This window comes from Plasmodium coatneyi, chromosome 14 (genome assembly GCF_001680005.1).
Source record: "Plasmodium coatneyi strain Hackeri chromosome 14, complete sequence".
Taxonomy (NCBI): Eukaryota; Apicomplexa; class Aconoidasida; order Haemosporida; family Plasmodiidae; genus Plasmodium; species Plasmodium coatneyi.
In genome coordinates, this window is record NC_033569.1 from 113,669 (window position 1) to 136,546 (window position 22,878).

The following is a 22,878-nucleotide window of genomic DNA, read 5'->3' on the forward strand; positions in this document are numbered from 1 at the left end:
AATAAAAAAGCTAGTCCCATTCGGTACTGTCCCAAAAATCCGTTGGGAATAAACAGCACGGCGTTGCGCAGGGCATATACATGAAACTGTCTGAGGAATCTTCCCATCAGGGACCTTTTCCCCATTTGGAAAAACTTCCACGGAAGCAGCGTTGGACATTTATCTGGCATTGGTAAGGCACCTCACCCGATGGGATCATTTTGTTATTTTCCACGATTGTGGCGCACTCCCAATATTCATGTTGAAATTGCCCCAGATTAGTTGTATTCTTTACGATTACTTCATCAGATCAGTTACCCATCTTAGCAGTTACTCCCCCATGCAGCTGCTCATTCTTGCGGTTCCTTCCTCCTGCACAGACGCGCACAACGCAGTGCGTCGAAACAAGTCACGCACGTCTTCCGTTGGGTTTCCCCCCTCGACAGCCGAACGGGCAACTCACTTGTCCCCCTGCTGTAGCCGTCACATGGTTGTTCGTTTTCCAAAGGGGAGTGCTCTTCTTGTTGCCCTTGTTCCTCCTTCTCCGTTGGGCCCTTCTCCAGGGAATTCTTACCAGAGAACTGTTCGCCTCCCTTCTCAGTGAGCAACCACTTCTCCTTAAAACTCTTAGGGTAGATAAAAACAGATTCCTTGAAGCTACCCACAGAGGAAAAACCATCATTGTGGGGACCCTTTTTAAAAAAAGTGAACTTTTTTGTAAGCTGTCTAATGATTGAGGTCCTCTTAGCCGTGTATTCTTCCCCTATAATAATGCTATTAAAAGACTGAGGCACGTATTTGTACTTTTTGGTAATTCGCAAATCATCCTGTGTTAGATCTTTTATATTTATCCTATCCATCTTGTTGTCCTTCCCGTTAATCCAGTTTTTGGAAGAATTATCTGGATCGTGCAGTAGAATAGGTGGATACAAATCCTCCTGAAATTTCGTTGGATTTTTTCTAGGCACATAAAAAGAGATAGGTCTGATGCTACTATTATTTTCGTTCTTATAAACTCTCCCAATTTCACACTTATATACATCACAAATTTGTTTTGGTAAAAAACCAAAGGATCTAAATGGGGAACAGGATTTATACTCGTTCACCTTACGTAGACTTCCAAGTGAATGCTGATAGTACCGACAGTTCCCATCCCCCTTTCCAATAATATATATAAGTCCAGTGCTTTCATCATAATGTGGGATCAACGGGGCAGATGCGTTATCTATAGACATGGTGACCAAAGCAGAAGTTGTATTCTTTAAATCCCACAATTTCATTTCTCTTAAATTATTCTTAGAAAAACCTGTACTTAAAATATAGTTATCGTCCCCACCTAATCCATCGATCCAAATATTTTTGGTATTCTTGCCACCACTATGGATGTGAAAACTGGATGCAATTTCCTTCTTCCTCGGATCTATAATGTGCATATGTTTCCCTACACACGTGCCGCTTAGTAAGTTTCCCTTCACATTCCACTTCAGGGAAGATAATTTCTTCGGCATTATAATTTGGAAAGCTCTCTTCTCATTCTCTATATCCCATATATTTACAAAAGAGTCGAACCCACTTGAACACATGATGTAATAGTTCATTGGGTTCCAGTCTATGATGGATATTTTTTTTTTATGTCCTTTCAGAATGCACTGTGGATCTTTTATTTCCTTCACCGATTCGTCGTTATGCGGGATCTCCCACACACGGACCGTTAAATCCTCTGAACCCGATGCCAGAATTTCACTGAAGCAGGGGTTGAACTGCAGGTCCTGGATGCTTGACGTGTGTCCCTTCAGCTTTATCACTGGCGGCTTCCGCATTTGGTTCTCCAGCCGAATAGCTCCTATCACCCCGCCACCCTCCACTTCCCAGGGGACCTGCCAAGATGGGGGGGAAAAACCAAATGAGGAACAACGTAAATGAGATGAACTCATGTGACCAGCGTGTCTACCCATGTCATAGTGGCAGTGTTTTCCCCTTTCCCAGGTTCACTCCATTTTTGTCCCTCCACTTACCGCCACAAATCCCGAACTACACGCAATGCCGCACGAGTCAATCACCCTCGAGCATATTCGCAAGTCGTCAAAAAGGTTGTTCGAAGGGTCCGCTGTGCAAAAAAAAAAAGGGTGGGCGCACGTTTTTCGTGAAGTTTAATGTGGTTGCGTTCAGCACGCGAGGAGCGACGTCAAGACACCTCACGCGGAAAACCCTTCCACGCACAAATCCCATTTCCTTACGATATAGATTCTTTAGATACGGAATGCTACTCATTTTATAGGTCCATGAAATGGTGAAGCGGTGTGCACAGGAAAAAAAAAAAAAAAAAAAAAAAAATATCTGTCCTTTTTTCTTATTGACCATACAACAACGTTGTTCGTTAAGTCTGCCAAGGCAGGCACAAATGTTGGGTCTAAGTTCCGCAGCGGTGAAAGGGGGAAGCTAACATGAGGAAGAACTATACACCTATTGTGCAGTATGTTCCTTCCCTCAGCTTTCCTATCTTATCTCGATAGAAGTCTACAGAGCAGGCGTGCTTATTCTGTCATATCAGAAAAATGAATCAGCATGCATCCAACCACGACAAAATGGAAAGTACACATTTGCTTGCTAATCTGGCCGATCCATAAGGGACCATTTTGTTAACTCAAAAAACTCGCTAACGTAAATCGTGAAGCGTATTAGGAAATTAAAACAGAAAAGGGAATTCCACACCTGTCTTAGACACACCCATGCATCGTCAAGCAAATCGTTTGAGTAGCAACCATGCTGAAATATGATGACTGCCATTTTGCACACCTTGGATTAAAGGACTAGCCATTGGTGTGCAAGAAAAAAAAAAAAAAAAAAAAAAATTTCTTTTCCATTTTTGTTTTTTTAACCAGTGCACACAAGGAGGGCCAACTGGGGATGAATTCCATCTATGCTAAACACACATTCGTATCCACAGCAGGCGCATATGCAACCTTTCACACACAAACGTGCGCACCTATGTGTAGACTTTTCCTTCTACTAAAATTGTATACCCCCAAAAGGAAAGACCAAACGGCTGAAAAAAAAAGTTGTTACTTTTTCCCACAAATTTAGGCTTCCTCCCTAATTTTCAAAAAACGAAGTAAATCAATTGGGGGAAAAAAAGAAACGCAAATACGAGCATCTACAAAACGAAAAATTTATAAATGGAATGAATAAGCAACGGAGTTTTTTTTTTTTTTTTTTTTTTTCCTCTTCCACCTCATAGCTGCACATTACTTTTGTCTATTCCTACCAAATGTACCACCTATTTTCACACGCATTACTTCCGTCATTTGTTTCTTCCCTTAAATGGAAAAACGAAACTTCACGTGTACAGGTTTGTTCTGTTGCCACACCAAACATTTGTTGGCGGAAAAAAAATAAAAAAAGTAAAAAAAACAAAAACACGGGCAGATTAGGAAAAGCAATTTTGCCATTCCAGTGGGTTTACCCTCAAACCCCATGACATTCTCACATATCCATTTTAACAAATAAATAAAATAAAACACAGCCGGAAAAACAAACGAATTGATGACTTTAAAAAAAATCACATGGTCGATAATCCCTATCCACGAAGTAAATATATAACATTAGGTACACCAACGCAAATATCAGAATGATAGAATAGCACGTCAGCGATAGGTACACTTGCTTCCCGGAAATTACTTGAACGAGTGAGTCCTGAAATGAGGAAAAAGATAAATGAAAACGATGGGAATAAGTTAATTGTTTCCTCTTTTATGCATATCTGTGTGTGCGCGCTCTTTCGCCACAACGTATGCGATGTCGTTGAAGAGGGGGATATTCCCCGTCTTTATGTTCTTACTATGGCTCCCCACGCGCATATAATTCCTAGGATGCAAAATATGTAGTCTGAAAAGAAGGGAACACATGAAAAAAAATGAAAAAAATTTAAATGCTCGCGAATGGGGGGGGAGGACCAACGGAGGAAGTACAAAAAAAAAAAAAAAAAAAAAAAAAAAAAAAAAATACGCGCAACGGGCAAATTCCCTGCTTCATAACATCATCAATCTAATTAACAATGAACATGAAATATGCTTCCCCCCAGTGGTAAACGCTTCACGTGTCTATGCCCCCGAGAAGCCCCTCAAAGATATGCATTTTTACTTAAAACTGTTATAAACATCCGTGAGTAGGAATAAAACGTGTCATTGCTCTTCCTTCTACTTCCCGCTTGCTTCAACAAATTGCTTCTGCTATTTTGGTAGCCAATCTCCGAATTTTCCCTATCTGAGTTTGTAGGACTGGCCGAGTTGATACCATTCGTTTTCTTGGACGAGTTGAAATTCTTCTTGAAAGGCGTTGACTCGCTTTGCTTCCCCATTTATGGCTCCTTTTTATCTGTTCTCTGTTATCGCTTTTGTGCTGGCCAAGCGTGACAACGCGAATAAGCGCTATTTACAAGAGCGAAAGAATTTTCCACGGCGTTCTCCACGCGAGAAGCACGTTCGCCTCCTTCGGAAAACATAAATATATGCATATGCGCACAAATTTACATGTACCTTTATGTATACTTATATATATTTACTTTTCCCTCACATGGCGTCGCTTTACGATTGGAAAAATCACGGCTCCATCAAAATTCCTCCCGTTTTTTTTCAGCCTAATCACAGCTGGGCAATTTTCACTGGACGCTTCGCTTTATCCGCCTTGTTCAACTCTTTTCACCATTTGCTAAAATCGTTGCAAAAATGGTGCCCCGTGACTGTTCGCTTTATTGGTTCCAATGGTTTGAACGGTTCACGTGATGGGGACACCAAGTGCAGAAAAAAAAAAATAAATAAAAGAACAAAAATTAAAATAAAAATAGGAAAAACGGATCCAAGAAACGCTAAAAGAAATTTCACCCTTTTCCCGCTTAGCCATATTTCCCCATTTTTTTTTCCTCTGCAATTTTGTTTACCTTTTGAAATTCCCAAGCGTGGGAAATTTATCAAAAGACTGTAAACACGGTCACTATTTGTAACCCGGTCCGTTCCTACGCAGAGCTATCGTTGGAAAACCAATGCAAAAATTGTCCCATCCCATGCATCGAAAAAAGTATAAAACTATGCAGGTGAAATTATCAGACCGAGTGACGCCACCACTATACCCAAAATAAACAAAAAATGGGAAATTATGTTGGCTAAGTGTTAGAAAAGGCCGTTTTTTTTCTTTACGTTACAAAATGGATTGCAGTTCGTTGGGGCACACCCAGAATTTTTCTTCCTCGCAAAATGGAGCATACATATATTTGAACATTTACATGTGCAGGTAGGCATATACACAAATGAACACCCTTCTGGTCGCCCGCGCAAAAACAACAGCGGGCTGCGAATCAGCTGCTCCTCAACTTTTGCCCCCCTAGGAGCTACCAGTTCTCCTGTTCAACCTGCCATCCTGCCAATCGTGTTTTCGTTCTACCATTTTCAACGTCTACGATGTGATAAAAAAAAAAAAAGGCGAACACGTGTGCTTCAATTTTACAATGATGAACAACGTATAAGGGAAACATGGACGAAACGGAATTATTCCCTTCCGGTCGGCTACCTTTTCTAAGCTGTTAACAGAGAAGGCACAATCGGAATGGGATTTCTTGTAGAGCGTTGGTGTTAGCAAAATGGGAGTGTAAAAAAAGAAAAGGGGGTCTTTTTATAATACCCATTCTTACCTGCTTTATCCAGGAAAATTTTTTTTTCTCTTTCAAAGTAGGACACAAAAAGACACTTTACAATTAACACAGTATCGCCACAAAACAGTGTGATTAACTCATCACCTTTTCCTTTTCGTCCTTCCAAGCGAATGCTGGAATGGGTAAAAAATAGGTAAATCATGGAAAATTCAAAAGGGAGTTCCAAATTTTGTCTTCACCCAACTGTGTGTCACTCTCCTTTGTCCTTGTGTTTATCACGGCGCATTATTAACTTAAGCGACTACACAACTTCCAATTTGTCTCAACGATTGAGTGCACATACATTTGCACACACAGGTGGGGACAACTCGTAGAACAGATTTACTTCGCAATTATTTGCCTTAAAAAGGATAAGCGTGGTGAACACATAAAGTGCGAACGAGTAAACATTGTCCACACTTTTTAAAAAAAAAAAAAGCACTATTTTGCGCCGAATGTTTCTATAACATTTTCATTTTGCTAAGGAAAAAAAAACCATGTAATGAACACATACACCTCTTTTTTTTCGCTGAGCTAAATGTTGCTCTTCGTTGTTCTACACTATTTTTTTTTTTTTTTTTTTTTTTTTTTTGCAAAATGTTCCGTATTCATATGCTGTACGTAGTTAATTGAGCAGGTTTCCTCTTACAAATTTATTCTTCCCACAGGATAGACAGAAAAAATCAAAACGATTTAAGACCACACATTTCATTTTCCTTTTTTAGTAATTCCTTCTGTTTTCAAAATTTAAAATACGTGATTTACATATTTGCCTGACTCCAACTATAAAATAATGTATGCGCAGTGAATATTTCTTGTTAAAAAAATATATGCACAAATGTACCCTCCTCAAATTGTCAGATTTATTAAAATGTCTGGTATGACGTTCCTTTGCCTTCTATGGTTTGCGACACTTGGTTCTACAACATCGCAGTAAATTTTCATGCTCTATCGCCGTTAAATATATATATATATTTAAGCAATTCACATGTTAAGGGAGCGGTCCGTCTATGGTGACTCTATCCCACGCGCATAACCACTTGTTCGATAGTTTTCGCTTCATCCCACCTTCACTCAATTTTTACAATTCATAGAGATGAATTTCCAACGGTTAGGTGGGGACAGAGCTCAAAGAAGTTGACGCTAATCATTTCCATCCCGTTCGTCCAAGGGGAAAAGGTGGAATTTACGGAAAGGTGAAAAAACCACTGGGGAGAGGAAGCACGAGAGAAAACGCTATTCCAAAAAAAAAATATATCACTCATCGTTTATCGCTATGGTTGCACGTCCATCAGCGCTGGATAAAGCCTGAGCAAAAAAGAAAAGATTGACGTAGCAGATATGGGCACTCCTCCACCCGTTCAAACTTTTACCTTCTTCCACTCGCGTTGGTATGCCTGCTTAACACGTTCCCCCTTCCCCCCGCTATAGTAACATACACCTCACAGCACCCAACAAGCAGGGTCAGAACTTCGAACTCAGCTTAGATTTACTAAGACCGATAATCCCAGAGGTAAGCACCTTCGGTGGTACTCCACAGATAATTCTTTATTGTATTACCATTCATAAGGAATACACAGTGAACCATCCCCGTGGGATGCATTACAACCTCGCCTCCTTTTTCATACTGTCTCTTTTGCATTTCCGATTTGAACTCAAACTCAGAAATGTTCCTACACCTCGATGGACAGCGGGCTAAAATTACAAATTGAGAAACGGGTCAAGGTTAGCTGCGCATTATTTTGTTACACTTTTTTTGCTCACACTTAATTTATGTGAACACCTTTCATGTGGATCTTCCCAACATCCCCCCGAAGGAACCCTGTTGGAAGCGGTTGACGAAAAACGAAAAAGTGAATTTTTTGATAAAGGACAAAAGGCTTAGCGATCCAACTGAGTAAAAAATAACAGATTAATGCGTTCCTATGCGATTGATTAATTGCTTAAAATTTGTTCAGAGCTTTGCGTACGTTATTCATGTTGGGTGTATGAATATTGTTTCCCCCAGAATGCACAACGCACGTGCTATATAACAATGGGAAAAATCCCCCCCTTCATTTTTTCCCCCCTATTGGCAGCTGTGAAGAGGCCAAGGAAGTCTGGCTGGCGGAATACATGTAAGACGAAACCTACGTCACTTCTCTTTTGACTTCGCTGCACCTTTTGCCAATTTTGCAACCCTGCCACGGGAACGTACCCCCTGATGAATTTATTTCCTGGTCCCATGCACTTCACAGGTTTTTTAAAAGGAAAAATAAGTTAAACATCTCCCCAACAAGCGTGGATGATGCTGACCCAACGAAAAAAAAGGACGTCGTGCAGGCAAGCAAAATGGCATAATATGCACATCGCCATACGGTCATATGCCATGATGGAACGCAAAAGGGGGCTAATTCGGCGTCTTCTGCTCGCTCCTATAATATATTTATACACATATATATGTATTTTTTCTTTTTTTTTTCCCTTTTTCCCCCGCGAAACAGAACATAATTGACAGCTTGAAGGATGCCCACCCAAATTTCTCCCTGCACGAATATTAGCAAAAATGGGGAAGCGGGAAAAAAGAAATTTATAAAGAAGGCATAGCCATAACACGACCGCCATGTAAATTTATGCACATGATGAAGAAAAGCATTTCCAAAAATGGATAATCCGAACATAAGCCTTCTTTTCAACCTGATAAACAGTGACTTCTTATCGTATTTTTCCTCACATGCGACTTTTTTTTTTTTTTTTTTTTCCATTTTGAATTGTTTGGCCTCGCCAGAGCAACGTGGCGCACTTGCACGTATGCATAAGCTGTACGTTCAAAGAGCTATAAAATGGCGTGGTTGTACGATGGCCCCTAACTGTTCCTCATTCGTGCCTCTTTACAGACTTATGTATGCGCCGAACCAAATGAACGCTGAGTGGGGGAAAATCTTGCCACTGCATGACTAGCCATTTTGGGAAAAAAAAAAAAAAAAAAAAAAAAAAAAACATCCTGCCGATTTATTTTGCATACATTGTTTTTTCGTACCATTTTTCATTCACTTTGCATTTTCCCTTTTGTGAGGAACCAAAGCGAAAGATCATTTAAGCACAATGCATGGTTGATTAGGAGGAAATGCCTGCATCCACAATATTTTAATGGCCCAAGCAAGGATCATATCGTTGAAGGAAAGTCTGCTTTACCTTCCGAACCGTAACAGGAAAAGAGGGGCATATAACTACGCTGCAGGAGAGGCATTTAACTTTTGCCATCCTGGGGGCATCCTTCCACCAATTTGTGGACAACCACTTGATGATTTTTTTAAGTGCCCATTTTGTAAAATAAAAAAAACTGTTCAGACGGGGCAAATATTTGATACCGTCAACAAGCATGGACATCTCCCTCCCCAATTGATTATATGACCAGCTGCGTAACCGTATGTGATGTGCTATGCAAAGGATCTTTTTTATCGTCCAATGCGTGTAGCCCATTTATTCCTATACAAACCCAAGGGTGCAGTTATGTTCCGGATCATCAATTTGGCCTCCCCTAATTGCCTGAAGGAATAATATAAGAACTGCGTACCCACACCAGCAACAGCGGTTCGCGTTAAAGCGTATTTGAAGGTTGACCCTCACACACACACAACATCCAATGTGTACAATCGAACGTAGTTGTGTACTTCCACATGTGGACCCTTAAGTACCCCCTCATGCGGCAACAAATGCATCACACAGATTGTTCACACATTGCCTGACGAACAATGGCCGAAGACTGGAAAAATACAATTTTGCAACGCATGAAACGGAGGAATGTTGCGCAGAGCCAGAGATACGAACCAGTACTAACCTCGTATAACGCCCTAGTGGATGAAAAAAATAAACTGACAGCCATCATTGCATCGTTTACATCAGAAAATGTGTTCATGCTTAATGGTAAACATTCGAGTATCTCCCTTTCCAGTCGAGAAAATTCTATTCCGAACATTTTGAACCAATTCTATGCACAACGTGAAGATTACGATGGGGACAATGTGACACACCGGAACATGTCCCTTAGCCTAGCATCGGCGAATGATGCCACGACGGACGGATCTCCAGGGGGGGCAGCAACCCCGTCAGGTGATATCGTCAAAACGGAGGACAGACTCACAAACGGAGTCTCCAAAAGAGAATTGCTCCAAGTCATTAAGGAAAAAGCCAAAGCAGACGAAATGATACTTCTGCTAAAAAACAACATAAATGAAAAAAAAAAAATCCTAAACAATTTGAACAAACAAAATAAAACATTGAACGACGCACTGGTAAAAAAGGAACAACAGCTGAATGAGAAGAAGGAAAAGTTGTGCAATCTGCAAAATGTTATTTGTAGACAAAAGAAGGACATAAAATTGTACGCCAGTTGTAACGTATCATTGAAGAGGAAAATAAAATTGAGCCAAAAGAAAAACCAAAAAGTGATTCACGAATTTGACGCAATCAGACTTTCCTATTTCAAAATATGGAAAGAAGCTTTCCAACTGAAAACGTGCAAAAAAAATCTGCAGAAGGAGTACTTTACGATCAGAAGTGAATTATTACAGAAAAAAATCGAAAATGAAAAACTCCTTCAGTGTTTGTTAAAAATTAAGAAAGCATACAGACGTCAGTTGATCAAGATGCACACGTATATGCGACAACGAAAGGACAATTATACCAACCTTTCAGGGAAAAGTCAAACACACAGACAAAGGTTTTCTAAAAAGCATAAGTTCTTTTTAACCCTGTACTGGGACAAACTGCACTACATGCATAGCTGTGGGGAACCCCCTTCGGCGGATTCACACCATTCGCATCGTAAGAGCAACATTTTTGCAAAGAGAAAAAACAATTTGTTAGCCATACCGGGTAGAAGTAGCCATGGTGAGGAGATGCCCCACGAGGAAAAGTCCCAATGGGGGGGAAACGCACCCGCTCCAGAAGCACCACATGCAATTGGGAAAAACAAATACAGCGTCTTACGAGACGATGTGGAGGTAACAAACAATAAAACTTCCCCTTTTCAAAACGGTGGGGAAAACCACAACCAAGTCGGGGCAACGAATCTCCGAAATAACTACCGTGCGAAAGGAACGTATCAAACCGCGTCAAATGATCCAACTCAATTCTTTAATGACGGTTTACGTAGACACCGTTTGTACAAGATAAAGGCACGCCTAAATGTTCACACGAGCAGCAGTGTCCTCTGTTTTAGCCCTTTCCCCGGAGCATATCCCCAGGGTGACTCACACAAATATGTAAAAGCAGAATGGGCGGAAAAGCAGCGCCGTTACACCTCTGATAGAGAGAACCAATTGAACGCATCAGGTTTAACAAACCGTGGTGAGAATGAAACCTCTCCAATTTATTACAACAGTAACTTCGACAGTGATGTTAGTATGGTCAGCAGCGTTGATATGGATGGTAGCTATGGAGACTATTCCGAGTGGAGGGACCCCGATCCGGTTTCCTTGCGTGAGATTTCTGTTCCCCACCCAACAGATGAACCCCTTCATAACGCCCTCGTCACCTGTGCAGAGGACGGAAGCATCTCCTTCGTAAAGATCAAAAAAGATAAACTGACCTGCATTAAACGTTTCCAAATAACCGACCAGAAAATCGCAGCGAACAATGTGTGCGTTCACCCCGCCGGCAAACAATCCATACTCTCCCTAAGAAACAATGCCATTTGCCTATTTAATAACGAAAGCAGCGAAATTGAAAAATGGTACCACTCCCATGAGGAAAAAATAACATCGATTAATTTTTTGCACCATTTTAGTTACTCGGACGAGCTGCCCCTAAATGGTGGCTCCCCAGGAGAGAGTCCTTTTTTTTATTCCACCAGTTTAGACAAAACGGTAAAATTCTTCCACGTAGAAAGAGGAAGTTTTTACAGTTCACTTCACCTAAATGATGCGATTACCTGCTCGTGCAAGTCAAACAAACAACCACTTGTCCTCATTGGAACGCGCTCAGGTTCAGTCATATGTTACGATGTAAGAGTCCACAACAAGGGCGTAACCCAGGCAGCACTTTATCAAAAGAATATTCTCGACGATGAAATTTCCGGCGTCAGTTTCTCCCCAGATGATCGACTAATAGCAATACAGTCCATCCGCGGGAAGACCAAACTGATAAACACAAATAAAATAAATTTTTTTCAGTGTCTTGAAAATCCAGATTTTTTAAAAAAGGAAAGTCCCACGTGTGCACCTGTTTTTTCGCCTGATGGGAACGACTTGATTTGCACCTTCCCCTATGCCCTAATTGCACACAATGTAGTGACGCATTCTTACGTCACCGTTGTTAATGACGAGCTTGGCCAGATAAACGGGGCGCAGTACCTCCCGGGTGGCAACCTGTGCACAATTCACGCGGATGGAAACGTTGCCATTTGGTGAAATTGGCAGAGGTGCATTGCTGCCATTTTTGTTGCGTCTTTTTCGTCCTTTCTAATGGGTAACGTAACCCCCAACCAACCCAACCCGTTTATGAGTGGCACCCATGTGGTGACACGCATTTCTTGTTTCGTTCCATCACCGCTTTGTCATACCCTTAACCCGTTTTTGGAGAACGCCCCATTTGGCTCATTATCCATTTGTTCAAAAAAAAATACACATATATATATATATATACGTGTAACTACGCGTGGAAGAGGAACGCCAAGTCTTCCTTCGTCAACTTCTGCATGGCGTTGCCCGAGTCCCCAATGGTGCAATCAAAAACGAGCTGCTTCTTATTCTGCAGTTGTACAATTTTCTCCTCAACGGTGTTCTCTATGATGAAGCGTGTGGCATACACGGTCTTCGTTTGGCCAATTCGGTGGGCCCTCTGAATGGCCTGCAACTCCGCAGCGGGGTTCCACCACGGATCAACAATAAATATTCTGTTGGCCACTTGCAAATTTAATCCCTCACCACCGGCCTTCAAACTGATAAGCAAAACACGCAAATGCTTATCCTCGTTAAAATTGTAAAGGATATTATTCCTAGACACCATAGACATATACCCCAGCAGCTTCGAACATATGATGTTGTGCTTTTTCAAATGGTACTCTATCAAATCAAGCATAGAACAATACTGTGAAAATATCAAACATTTATCATCCGTCGTAGTAATGACGTTTTGCACCTCCTCAAAGACTGCTTCTATTTTAGTACTTGACCGATACTCCTGCGTATTTATTCGGTTAATGAAACTTTTATTAATGTAGGTAGTTTCCTCTTTGCAGACAATTATTTCTTCATCGTCATTTTCTTCCACTTGGTTAAGCAGGTTAAAATCGACGGTTAGGGGAACATAACACACTGGACAACCGAGGGGTAAATCCTGCACAGATGTTTCCTCTTTACTTAACAGACTAACGAATTGTTTCTTCTCTTTATCCTTAAATTTGACCACCGAAATGGATTTGGCTTTTTTATCTAATTTCTTTGCAGCTGCTTCGTTGGCGCTACTACTGACGGATGGCTCTTCATTGAATACGATTTCGTTTCTGTCGTAGAGAAGTTCTTCGTTTTGGTCTGACTCGTCCCCCACATGGAACGTTTTCGCTTTCGTTACTACTGTGCCGACCCTATGACAATCCACATCGTCATCACCACAAACGTTATCATCACCACGAACGTTATCATGACCTTTATGTGTCACCTGAAAACTCTCAACGTACTGCTTCAGACAGGCCTTGTGAAAATTGTGATTGCACTTGCTACTGATGTTGATCTTCTTGGGGACGTTTTCCAAACAGATGCCACACACGTAGTCGTTCGAAATGGCAGGAATAATGGACGAATTCTTTTTTATGAATTTTCCTGACGGGTCACTAAGGAAAGAATTCCCAAACAGAATCAGGTAAGGATGATCGGCAGCTTGTCTTAACCTGCTCAGCAAGTCGAAAATATGTGCATAGTTGTGCAAAACGGTGTTGGACTTCACGTAAGTATCAAACTGGGTTGACGTCTGTTTGTAGAGGGATTCATAAAAATCCTTCTCCTCATTTGATAATTTATCCTTCCTTATGGTAATTTGTAGTGGCTTCAATTTGATGTCATTTTTTCGTTCTCCTTTCGTTCTTCTTAGCAATATCTTGTCCAACACTTCACTCTTCAAATAGGACATACTGCTGACGCCCTCCCCGTTGTAACCAAACAGCTGTATAGGTCTCAGAATCCTTTTGTTGAAATAATTGAAGTGGTTAATCCTGGAATGCTCACAGAGGAAGCAAAACTTATTGTCCTTCATTTCGTAGTTCAGTAACATACATTTACAATCCTTCTTCGAACAGAAATAATATGCATACGGGTAAAACTCAAGAAACCTGATCAGGCTATATAACTCTCCTATTCGGTTTTGTAACGGAGTTCCGGTCAAACACCACCGATAACCCGAACACTTTAAATTAAAAATCGACTGCGTTGTTGATGTGTTCCTATTTTTTATTCTATGCGCTTCGTCTAGAATAATTCTATTCCAGTGTATATGATGCAGAGCACTCTCATCAAATATACTCCCTTCGGCACTTTTCTGATTTTTTTTTTTCCTCTTCGCCCTTTCAACAATGATCGAACCGTACGATGCAGCCGATTCGTATGAATTGCTTGTGTCCCCTTCCGCATTGTCCTCCCATGAGGAGAAGGAGGATGACGCTTCTGCCTCACTCCCAAGGTCATCTATCCTAAACGATTCATCACTGTCACTTGGACTGGCACTTCCGTCCATTACACTACTATTGCTCTTCCTTCTCCGTTTCAATTTCACCTTGGCGGTTGAGCTGTTTCTCCTCTTAGCAGTGGACTTCACCTCCCTGCCCTTCTTCAACGTGCAGGAACTCCCTCCCGTTGTCTTCCTTCTCACATGATTACTTTTCGCCCTGGTCCGGCGTACTCTGCCACTTTTGCTTCGCTTCACCGTTTCGTTCTCCTCCCCAAGGTTATCCTCCTCATCAGGGGGATCATCCGCATGAGAGGCAGTTCCACCACCATCACCACTATTACCACCATTACGACCATTACCACCATTGTTGTCACCACGCGCCACCCCCAACCCTGCAATGCTCGACGCGGTGCTGCTCATACTGCTGAGCGTCCCCTTCTCTCTGCCCTCCGATTTGGAAATCACTTCACTTTGCACTTCCCCCTTTGTTAACATCAGTTCCTGCCTTATATACCTAGCAGAAACTAAAACCCTGTTGATCAGCTCAATCTTCGTTCCAAAAATATGTTTCCCCATCGTAATCAGAAGAACCTTCAGTTCCCCCATGTTTAGCCTCTTCAATTCTTCCTCCTCTATGACCGTATCACTTAAATAAATTTCCTTCAGCACATCCTTACAACGGCTATTCATATCTACGGTGTACAAGTCATTTTGCAATATATCCCTAATGACTTCATTCCACTTTATGTTCCTTTTATTTCTTCCCTTTCCTTTGTGTGTGCTGCTGACCCTCTTGTCAATTACTTCCTTTTCAAATCCTAAGTTGCACAGGTCTATTACTCTGCTGGACGTTTTCCTCGTCAGGGGGGAATACACCGGCTTGTTCGACACGGAGCTGCTTTCACTTTCTTCTGGTTCCTCCCCCGAGCTGACAATAATGGCATCGCTTCCGGTGCGGCCGCTTCTTCCACTGATGTGATTTTCCTCCTTTTTGGGGTTACCCCTTTTCTTCTTCCCCTTTCCCGAATGGGCCTCTTCACCCCCTTTACTATCCGTCTTACTTTCATTCATTATTTGCAGGAGAACATTTCTCGGCGTCGGCACAAAATTATCATCAAACTTTTTCATAGCCACTAGTGCAGTGTCCTTATTTTTTTTTTTTCTCTTTTTTAACTTTTCCGTTCTGACAGCATCTGGTCCACAAAAGTACTTCTTATGAAGCACCAGCGTGTTGGGCAGATATAACCTACCGCAATACTCACACGAAACTTTGTGCTTGTTTATTATTTTTCTAAAGTGCACCTCTACCATTGCATATGACGTAATAATTATGTCATACTTTTTCAGTTCCTCGAATGATACTTTTTTTACGCTTCCATGATATACGTACACTTTTAGGATATCTCCTTCGATGAATTTTTCTATTTCAGATTTCCACTGCATTACCGCTGCAATGGGCGCAATGATCAGTGTCTGTCCTTGGTTTTCATCCTTTTTAGTGTTCGCAGGGTTTTCCTCCTTTTCACTCTTGGTGTTACCCTTGTGAGGCTGTTCCTGCTTGGCAGTTCCCCTCTTTCGGGGTGCCCCTTTCTTGGATTTTCCCCCGTTAGGGTTTTCCTTCTTAACATTTGGTGCATCCTCGAAACTTCCTGCCCCGCTGCTAATAACCACCACGCTGTTGTCCGACTCCTCCTTCACTTTGACTTGTCCACCCGATGCACACTCCATTTTTGCCGCCTCACTAACACCTTCATCGCAGCATGGATATGATTCCCCCTTTAATTTATTAATTTTCTGGCACAATATTAGCGTAATGGCCTGTATGGTTTTCCCCATGCCCATTTCATCTGCTAGGATGCCCCCCTTAACGCTGGACTGTTCCTGGTTAATCATCCAAGACACTCCCTCCTTCTGATATTCCAACAAATCAAATTTAAGCTCCTTTGGAATTTTTAATTTATTCTCAATAACTCGACTTTCTTGCTTAATCAAACTGCTTTCACTGAATGCTTCTTTCTCCAGATTTATCAGCGCCTCAAAACTGTTCCTCCCTTTTATTCCATTCTTCACTTCAAACGGCTTGGCCGTTTCCTTTAACTTTTCCTTTTCTTCCTCATCCAGTTCGTCAAATCCTCCAAAAAAAAATTCCCAATTTATGTTTTCATATATGAACTGTTCATGCAAATTGTAGTTCCCCTCACACACAGTATGTTCCGACTTGCTTAGGTACGCCTTCAAGTGAGGTTCATTTTCTTGAGTGTACAAAATGGCGTAGAGGATTTTTTTGCTGCAGTCCAGATGAACCCAGCAACTTATAAAACCGTAGTTCCCCCTAGGGTCCTTCGTCGGGTATCCAATTCGTAAGTTGTTCTTTTCGATCGCAAATCCGCACACTCGACAGCGGCTCGCTTCTACAAAAAGGAAAAAAAAAAAAAAAAACACACAATAAATAAACAAATTGATAAATAAATTGATAAGCAAATTGATGAACAAATTGATGAACAAACAAACATTCACATAAAACAATTTCCGTGCAGGGGTGTGACTGGATACATGTCTGCTTCCATTTTCGCGCCGTGCCCCCCTCCCAACTAGACACGCTAATTTGCCCTACTCGACTTGGTCCGGTTTATTAACAATTTAGGGGTCAGCTTCAGGGACTCCTTTTTCAGCTTCAACCTCTTGATGTAATTCGTACCAACCCAGTTCTTTAGCTCCTTCACGAATATGCAGTTCGTTTCAATTATTTCTTTGAAAAATCGTTCCTTCTTGGAAAATATTTTATCCAGGTTATCACCCATTGTGGCAGATTGCACTGTTTATGTGTATGCGTTCCTGTCTAGTTTGAGATTACCCTAATGAGGTGCTCAAACCGCAGAGACCATGATGAGGCGTGTTTAAAAATTCGTCTCGTGTCTGACGTAGCAGCAAAGCGGTACGGCCACTAGCTAAGTGGAAGGCATACCAAACGGACAAATCGCGTAGGAAAAAAGGAACTAAAACAAAATTGACAGAAAAACGCGGCTAGTGGGAATAGCTATGATACACCCGCTTCTTTTTCCCTTTCAATTGCTTAACAAGTAAGAGTTACACAAATTGGAAAATGCTTAGATGTTCCCTTATGTACCCTACGCCACATGAGCATTTTGCCATTGTGGCCGAATTAATCTGCAAATATGTGAAGAAGTGGCGTTCTTAAAAGTGTTGGGAACGCATTTGCCCATTGCCCATTTGCAAAGCGAACAAGTCGAATTGGCGCCGGGACTTTTATCCACACATGAGCGGCTCCTTCCAAAAGTTACAGAATATGTTGTCAACTACCTGCTCGTTTGTGCCATTCTGAGCCTTTACACATTTGCGACGCTTTAAAATGGTTTTTCTTTCTTTATTTTTTCTCTTTTTTAAGATGATCCTTGTTGTGTAAGGTCAGGTTCGAATACCTCAACCCCCGTATTGCGCAATAAGAATGCGCCTGTTCTGTGGGTGTGTTCTTCCCTGCGGAATTGTCAAACGGGTGGAGCATATACGTATCACGTAAGCTTCCCCCTTCCTTGGCATCTGGGCACACCACGTATACTAAGATAAGGCATTTAAAAAAACAAAAATTCAGATTAAAAATAATCGAAAAGAAGCAAATTTAATTTGACGCAATCGCAACTGTGACGAGATAACTAAATACATGTTATGCTTGTCATCATTAAAAAAGGTATGACATAACACTGGAAATCAAATTGCCTGAGGCTGCCATGTATAGAAAAATTTGTATGTGCGGAGACTACGCGGGAGAATTTTAAGAAACAAAACAGGATGTCACTTAACGACAACTCCTTTTCTCTCACATTTGTGTAAACGTGGACTTCCTAAATGTTTAGCGGAAAAGGCATTTCACAGTCAGCAGTTCGTGCTTACCCCTTACTGCTTTCTCTTGACCCTTTCAGGCGCCTCGGGGGGAAAAGTAGCCATGTGCATATGTCATATATAAAATAGCTACGCGAGGATTTTTTTTTTTTTTTTTTTTTTTTTGCCCATTTTTCCATCCACTTTTTGTACATTATGCTAACTGGGCCAACTGCGCTTATTGCGTGTGCTGCTTTTTTTTCTCCCCCCTTGGCTGCTTCAATGTGTAATAGTAAAATATTCTTACTTACACTAATACAGAGTGGTCTCTACCCCCCAATAGGCCATAGGTCTTATTTCCCTGCTCGCCCCCCCGTTGGATGATTTATTTGGCCACATTGGGACATAATTTTACCCCTCAGGAGGAGGGTTTAAAATGTATTTTTCCGTGGAAAAAAAAAATGATTTCCTCTCAAACGCATGGATGTGTAAATATATACACACATGGTTGTTCAACGTATCAGGTTGAGCTCTCATGGGGTACAAATTTCCTGGGGACTATTGTCCACCCTGTCCTAAAGTGCATCCTCCACACAGAGCACCTTTATCAATCCGTCATAATAAAGAAAAGTATCATCCGCGTCAGTTTCTCCCTCCTCGTTATGTACAATCTGGCTGTATAATTTTCCAAAATTTTTTATAATTTTCACGTTATTATTGTCTATGCTGTACTTTAGGAATTCCTCTCTTTTGTCGTAAAAGTTTTTAAAAACTTTTAAATTTAATGGTTGATAATTTTTATTTTCCTTCGAGCTATTCTTTCCCTTCTTATTTTTGATAATTTTAAAAAGCGATTTTTTTAAAAAAAAAGTCCACACGTCATTCCTGCAGTAGTAGCTCTTCATCTGGCCACTGATATGGACATCTGACAGTTGGGACGAATTCTCCAAAATTTCTTTCCTTACATTCTGTGAAGTGTAATGGAGGAAGGGGGGGGGGTGCGTTTTCCTCACACATACGCACACCTTCACGTGTATACATGCACATATTCACAGGCACACACACTTTTACAACCAGTATTGCTTCCCCCAAAACCTACCGCGCAGGCCTCCTTATAGATCTTAAGTCCGATCTCCTTTTCTACGTAAAACTCATCAATCATCTGCTTAAGCGCTTCCTTCAGAGACTCCAACAAAATGGAATGGGCAAACTTTTCGTCGAATGTACCCTCGTCCATTTTAATTTGTCTAGCGATTGAAAAAAATGGCTTGTTTTTTTACCTGACTGTTCATAATTTTTTTTTTTTTTTTTTTTTTTAAATCATTTGCAAGAGTAACTTTCTACTGCATTCTTTTAAAAAATCCTTTCGGCATGTTGTTCAACCTTCCTTTGAAATAATTTTCCTTCTTTTTTCATTTGCCGTTTGACGTATTTTGGACTGCCAATAAATGGGGCGCAACAATTATTTGGCAGTTCTATAGGAGTTACACACAAATAGGCAGGAAGAGAAGACAGCAGGGTTCCTCAAATGGGCATACACGAAGTAATTGCAAATGGGGCCACAAATTTGGTGTGCGCGTAAAAATATGCCTATTTTTGTGCCGAACTAGGAATTGGCCAGATGGGGGCAAAAAATGTTTCTCCCTGCTTTGCATACAATAAAGGGCAATTCGAATGAGCAGGCGCACAAACGGTTGGCCGCGTAGACCCTGGCCCCTTTCTCAAAATCGTAGTCACTCGCCCCACGCATATGCGAGAAAGCCGTGTTGCCCTAAATCATTGAACCTTTGTGTACGGCCACCTGTTTGGGTGAATGTACACGTGGAGAGGGTAGCAACATGGAATAAAATATGGCAACTTGATGCGAAATGAACGGAACAAAACGAACTAAGTATAACAAACCACGCAAAACTAACCACACAAAATGAACCAAAAAAAAAAAATCACTCCCCTAAACGCAACTGTCACACAAAATGATGCAAACGTCCCATTAACGATGCGCAAAAGAGAAATTGCAACATGCCTCAAGCTTCGGTCCCGTCCTTGTAATTTTTTTTTTTTTTTTAAAAAACCCATGGGAACATCATTTCCCCTCCTGCACCTTTCCAGTCTCACATTTAAAGTTCGAGCTTCCGTAGCCACATAAAAAAAAAATATATATATATTCATTTGTTGACTTCCCTTTTTTCTGGGTCTCCTCCGTGCTTTATGGTTACTTTGGTAACCCATCTCAGCGTGAGCATTTTTTTAACCTTTCTTTTTTTGTTTACGCGGGTAAATGCATTTACGCCGCCATTCCCAGGGACAATCTTTTTTTATCCGACCCAAAAGGAGAAAAATAGATTTGTATTCTATAAAACGCCAGCACTGTGCTGATGTAAATACTACTCCACCGTTGTTGCAGGTGTAGAGAGCCACATGTTAAGTGAGGTCCATTTTGATTTTTCTAATTTTGTTGATTTTTTTTTTATATGTTCTACGCCCTCCCAAGATAGGGGAAAACACTATTTTTTTCCGTTTCTTTCTGTTTCGTTCCCTTCCTGTCCCGATTAACCCACGTGAGTGTACCCAAGCCGTTCGAACAGATAGACTCTCTGGCTTACTACACATATATTGCTCGTGTTGCGAAGCTGACCCGAAATAGGTGCACATACGCATAGGTGGTCCTAGCCCCTACACAGCGAATGAGTTGAATTTGTGGCCATTCGAATAAGCACACGAAGATAAAATGCAAATTGGAACTTGAAATGAAAAGCTTCCCGTTTAACTCTAAGCCGAACGACGAATAGCTGGAGCGTCGTCAGACAAGAAAACTCTATACAGCGATCACCTGTTAAAGTACACACATGACGACGCACCGACTGGTGTAATTTCCCATTGTACACTGTTGCGAATGACCCATGGAGCTGGGAACCCCAAGTGTGCTGCCTGGATATGCCCAGAGCAATAGTGCCAACGGGAGTGAAAACGCAAAAACGATAATTTCTGACGTAAGTGTAAACCATAGCACGGAACGGAAAAACCACACAGTTGCACATAATGGCCAAAAGGAAGGAGCCACCCATGATGGTGGAGGGAACGGGCCGAGCCAAACACACAGCAACACAGAACGGGACAAAGAAGACAAGATAAAATTTGAAAAAAAAAAAAAAAGAAGCGATAAGCTAAAAAAAGAGAGAGAAAAAGAAATCGTAGTGGCATACTGGTTAAAAGGAATTGTGAAAATTTTAAACGCAGGATTAAAAAATGGAGACATCAAAGGAAGCAATTTTATAGGAAAAAAAATAGCGGAGGTGTTGAAAAAAGTGGTTGAAATATCTCACTGGAATAATGTATACGATTTGATTGAAATTATCAAATATTTGGGAAGAGAAATAATCAGAAATAATAAAATGTATTTCATCATTCCAAACATTATCAGAAGAGTGTTAACAATTATTCGTACGGAGCATTTTAAACAGCTATACCTGTACAACAACAACTATGTTGACAATTTGAACAAAAATAACAATTTTCTTGTCGACAAAAATACAAACAAATGCATCAACAGTAAGTACGTTTACGAAAGAGAAATAAAAAATTTCGAGCCATCATTTTCATTTTATTTCGAAAACAATAGCAAAAAAAATACTTATCACATTCCTGCGACGAACACCTTGAGACATTCAATAATTGAAGGGATTACTGAACTTATTGCAGACATTGATACGTCTTGGGGGGAGACAGAACAAAGAACTTCGTACGATTTATTTATGGAAAATGATGTCATTTTAACGATGGGTTACTCAGTTGGGGTTGAAAAGTTTTTAAAAAATGTAAATAAAAAAAAAGATGGAATTTCAGTTATTGTTGTGGGGGGAGATATTAACCGAAATGGATTTCGAATGGCACAGTTACTAAGTGAAGATGGAGTGGACACTACGTACATTTCCGACTCAGCCGTTTTTGCGGTTATACCAAAAGTGACCAAAGTTGTTCTTGGTTCAGTGGCAGTTTCCTCCTCCGGGGGAGTAATCACCAAAATTGGGGGTTATAATATAGCTTGTTCAGCTCAGTTTAATTCGAAGCCTGTAACTATCGTGCTTCCTTTATTTAAATTAATTAATGACCCCTTTTATGACCCAATCAGACAAAATGAACTTCAGCCAGGTCCATCCATGATTTACAACGAAACCGATAATTTGTTTGTACGCATACCCAAGTATGATTACATTCCTGAACATTTGATAACTCTGTACATCACGGAAATTGGCCCTGTCGACTCCTTCCAGTTGTACAATATTACTAAGCGGACGTACCACCCGGATGATTTGGACCTCAGTTTCGACTGAAGGGGGAACACCACAGGCAGTGGCAATAACCGCAGCGGCAGCGTAGGAAAATCTCAATTGGGAGGACAAAGATGATGCACCTCCCAGGGACACACCTGTAAGTACGCCCCGCGTGTGCATGGTATACATCTCCCTCCTTTTCGCTCCTTTCAGACGCGCAAATTCGGCTCCCGCTTTAGCTTGTTCTTTTTTTTTTTTTTTTTTTTTCAAAATCGTGCAAAAAATATGACCCGTTCAGGCAAAAACGCGTTTTCACCTGCACAAAAGTAACGAAAAAAAAAAAAAAAAAAAACTCCGCACCAACTTGCACGTGCGCGAAATGTGTGTGCAAGCGGGCGTCGGCACAGGGGTGTCCACCTTTGGTGCTGCACGCTCTGTGATGACCCACAGGGGGATGCTCATTTT

General features: G+C 41.1%; 7 protein-coding genes across 7 annotated transcripts; 3 read left to right on the top strand and 4 right to left on the bottom strand.

Moving 5' to 3' along the window:
- Window positions 1-329: 329 nt before the first annotated feature.
- Window positions 330-2,250, bottom strand: PCOAH_00051520 (Coronin; the record flags this gene model as incomplete). The annotated part of the gene is made up of 3 exons (XM_020061932.1): window positions 330-1,856; window positions 1,995-2,086; window positions 2,217-2,250. The coding sequence occupies 3 exons, from the start codon at window positions 2,248-2,250 to the stop codon at window positions 330-332; spliced, it is 1,653 nt and encodes a 550-aa protein (XP_019917826.1).
- Window positions 2,251-3,416: 1,166 nt separating this feature from the next.
- On the bottom strand, window positions 3,417-4,371 carry PCOAH_00051530 (Uncharacterized protein; the record flags this gene model as incomplete). The annotated part of the gene is made up of 3 exons (XM_020061933.1): window positions 3,417-3,672; window positions 3,818-3,864; window positions 4,120-4,371. The coding sequence occupies 3 exons, from the start codon at window positions 4,334-4,336 to the stop codon at window positions 3,529-3,531; spliced, it is 408 nt and encodes a 135-aa protein (XP_019917628.1).
- A 2,162-nt stretch (window positions 4,372-6,533) lies between these two features.
- PCOAH_00051540 (Uncharacterized protein) lies at window positions 6,534-8,202 on the top strand (the record flags this gene model as incomplete). The annotated part of the gene is made up of 8 exons (XM_020061934.1): window positions 6,534-6,595; window positions 6,757-6,858; window positions 7,094-7,175; window positions 7,328-7,387; window positions 7,480-7,559; window positions 7,741-7,779; window positions 7,900-7,978; window positions 8,146-8,202. 8 exons carry the CDS (start codon window positions 6,534-6,536, stop codon window positions 8,200-8,202), a joined length of 561 nt encoding a protein of 186 aa, XP_019917561.1.
- Window positions 8,203-9,396: 1,194 nt separating this feature from the next.
- On the top strand, window positions 9,397-12,054 carry PCOAH_00051550 (Uncharacterized protein; the record flags this gene model as incomplete). Its single annotated transcript, XM_020061935.1, has 1 exon — window positions 9,397-12,054. One exon carries the CDS (start codon window positions 9,397-9,399, stop codon window positions 12,052-12,054), a length of 2,658 nt encoding a protein of 885 aa, XP_019917866.1.
- A 241-nt stretch (window positions 12,055-12,295) lies between these two features.
- PCOAH_00051560 (DNA repair protein rhp16) lies at window positions 12,296-17,106 on the bottom strand (the record flags this gene model as incomplete). The annotated part of the gene is made up of 2 exons (XM_020061936.1): window positions 12,296-16,716; window positions 16,920-17,106. 2 exons carry the CDS (start codon window positions 17,104-17,106, stop codon window positions 12,296-12,298), a joined length of 4,608 nt encoding a protein of 1,535 aa, XP_019917799.1.
- Window positions 17,107-18,536: 1,430 nt separating this feature from the next.
- Window positions 18,537-19,379, bottom strand: PCOAH_00051570 (Uncharacterized protein; the record flags this gene model as incomplete). Its single annotated transcript, XM_020061937.1, has 2 exons — window positions 18,537-19,110; window positions 19,242-19,379. 2 exons carry the CDS (start codon window positions 19,377-19,379, stop codon window positions 18,718-18,720), a joined length of 531 nt encoding a protein of 176 aa, XP_019917680.1.
- Window positions 19,380-21,042: 1,663 nt separating this feature from the next.
- PCOAH_00051580 (Translation initiation factor eIF-2B subunit beta) lies at window positions 21,043-22,473 on the top strand (the record flags this gene model as incomplete). The annotated part of the gene is made up of 1 exon (XM_020061938.1): window positions 21,043-22,473. One exon carries the CDS (start codon window positions 21,043-21,045, stop codon window positions 22,471-22,473), a length of 1,431 nt encoding a protein of 476 aa, XP_019917610.1.
- Between the last annotated feature and the right edge of the window lie 405 nt (window positions 22,474-22,878).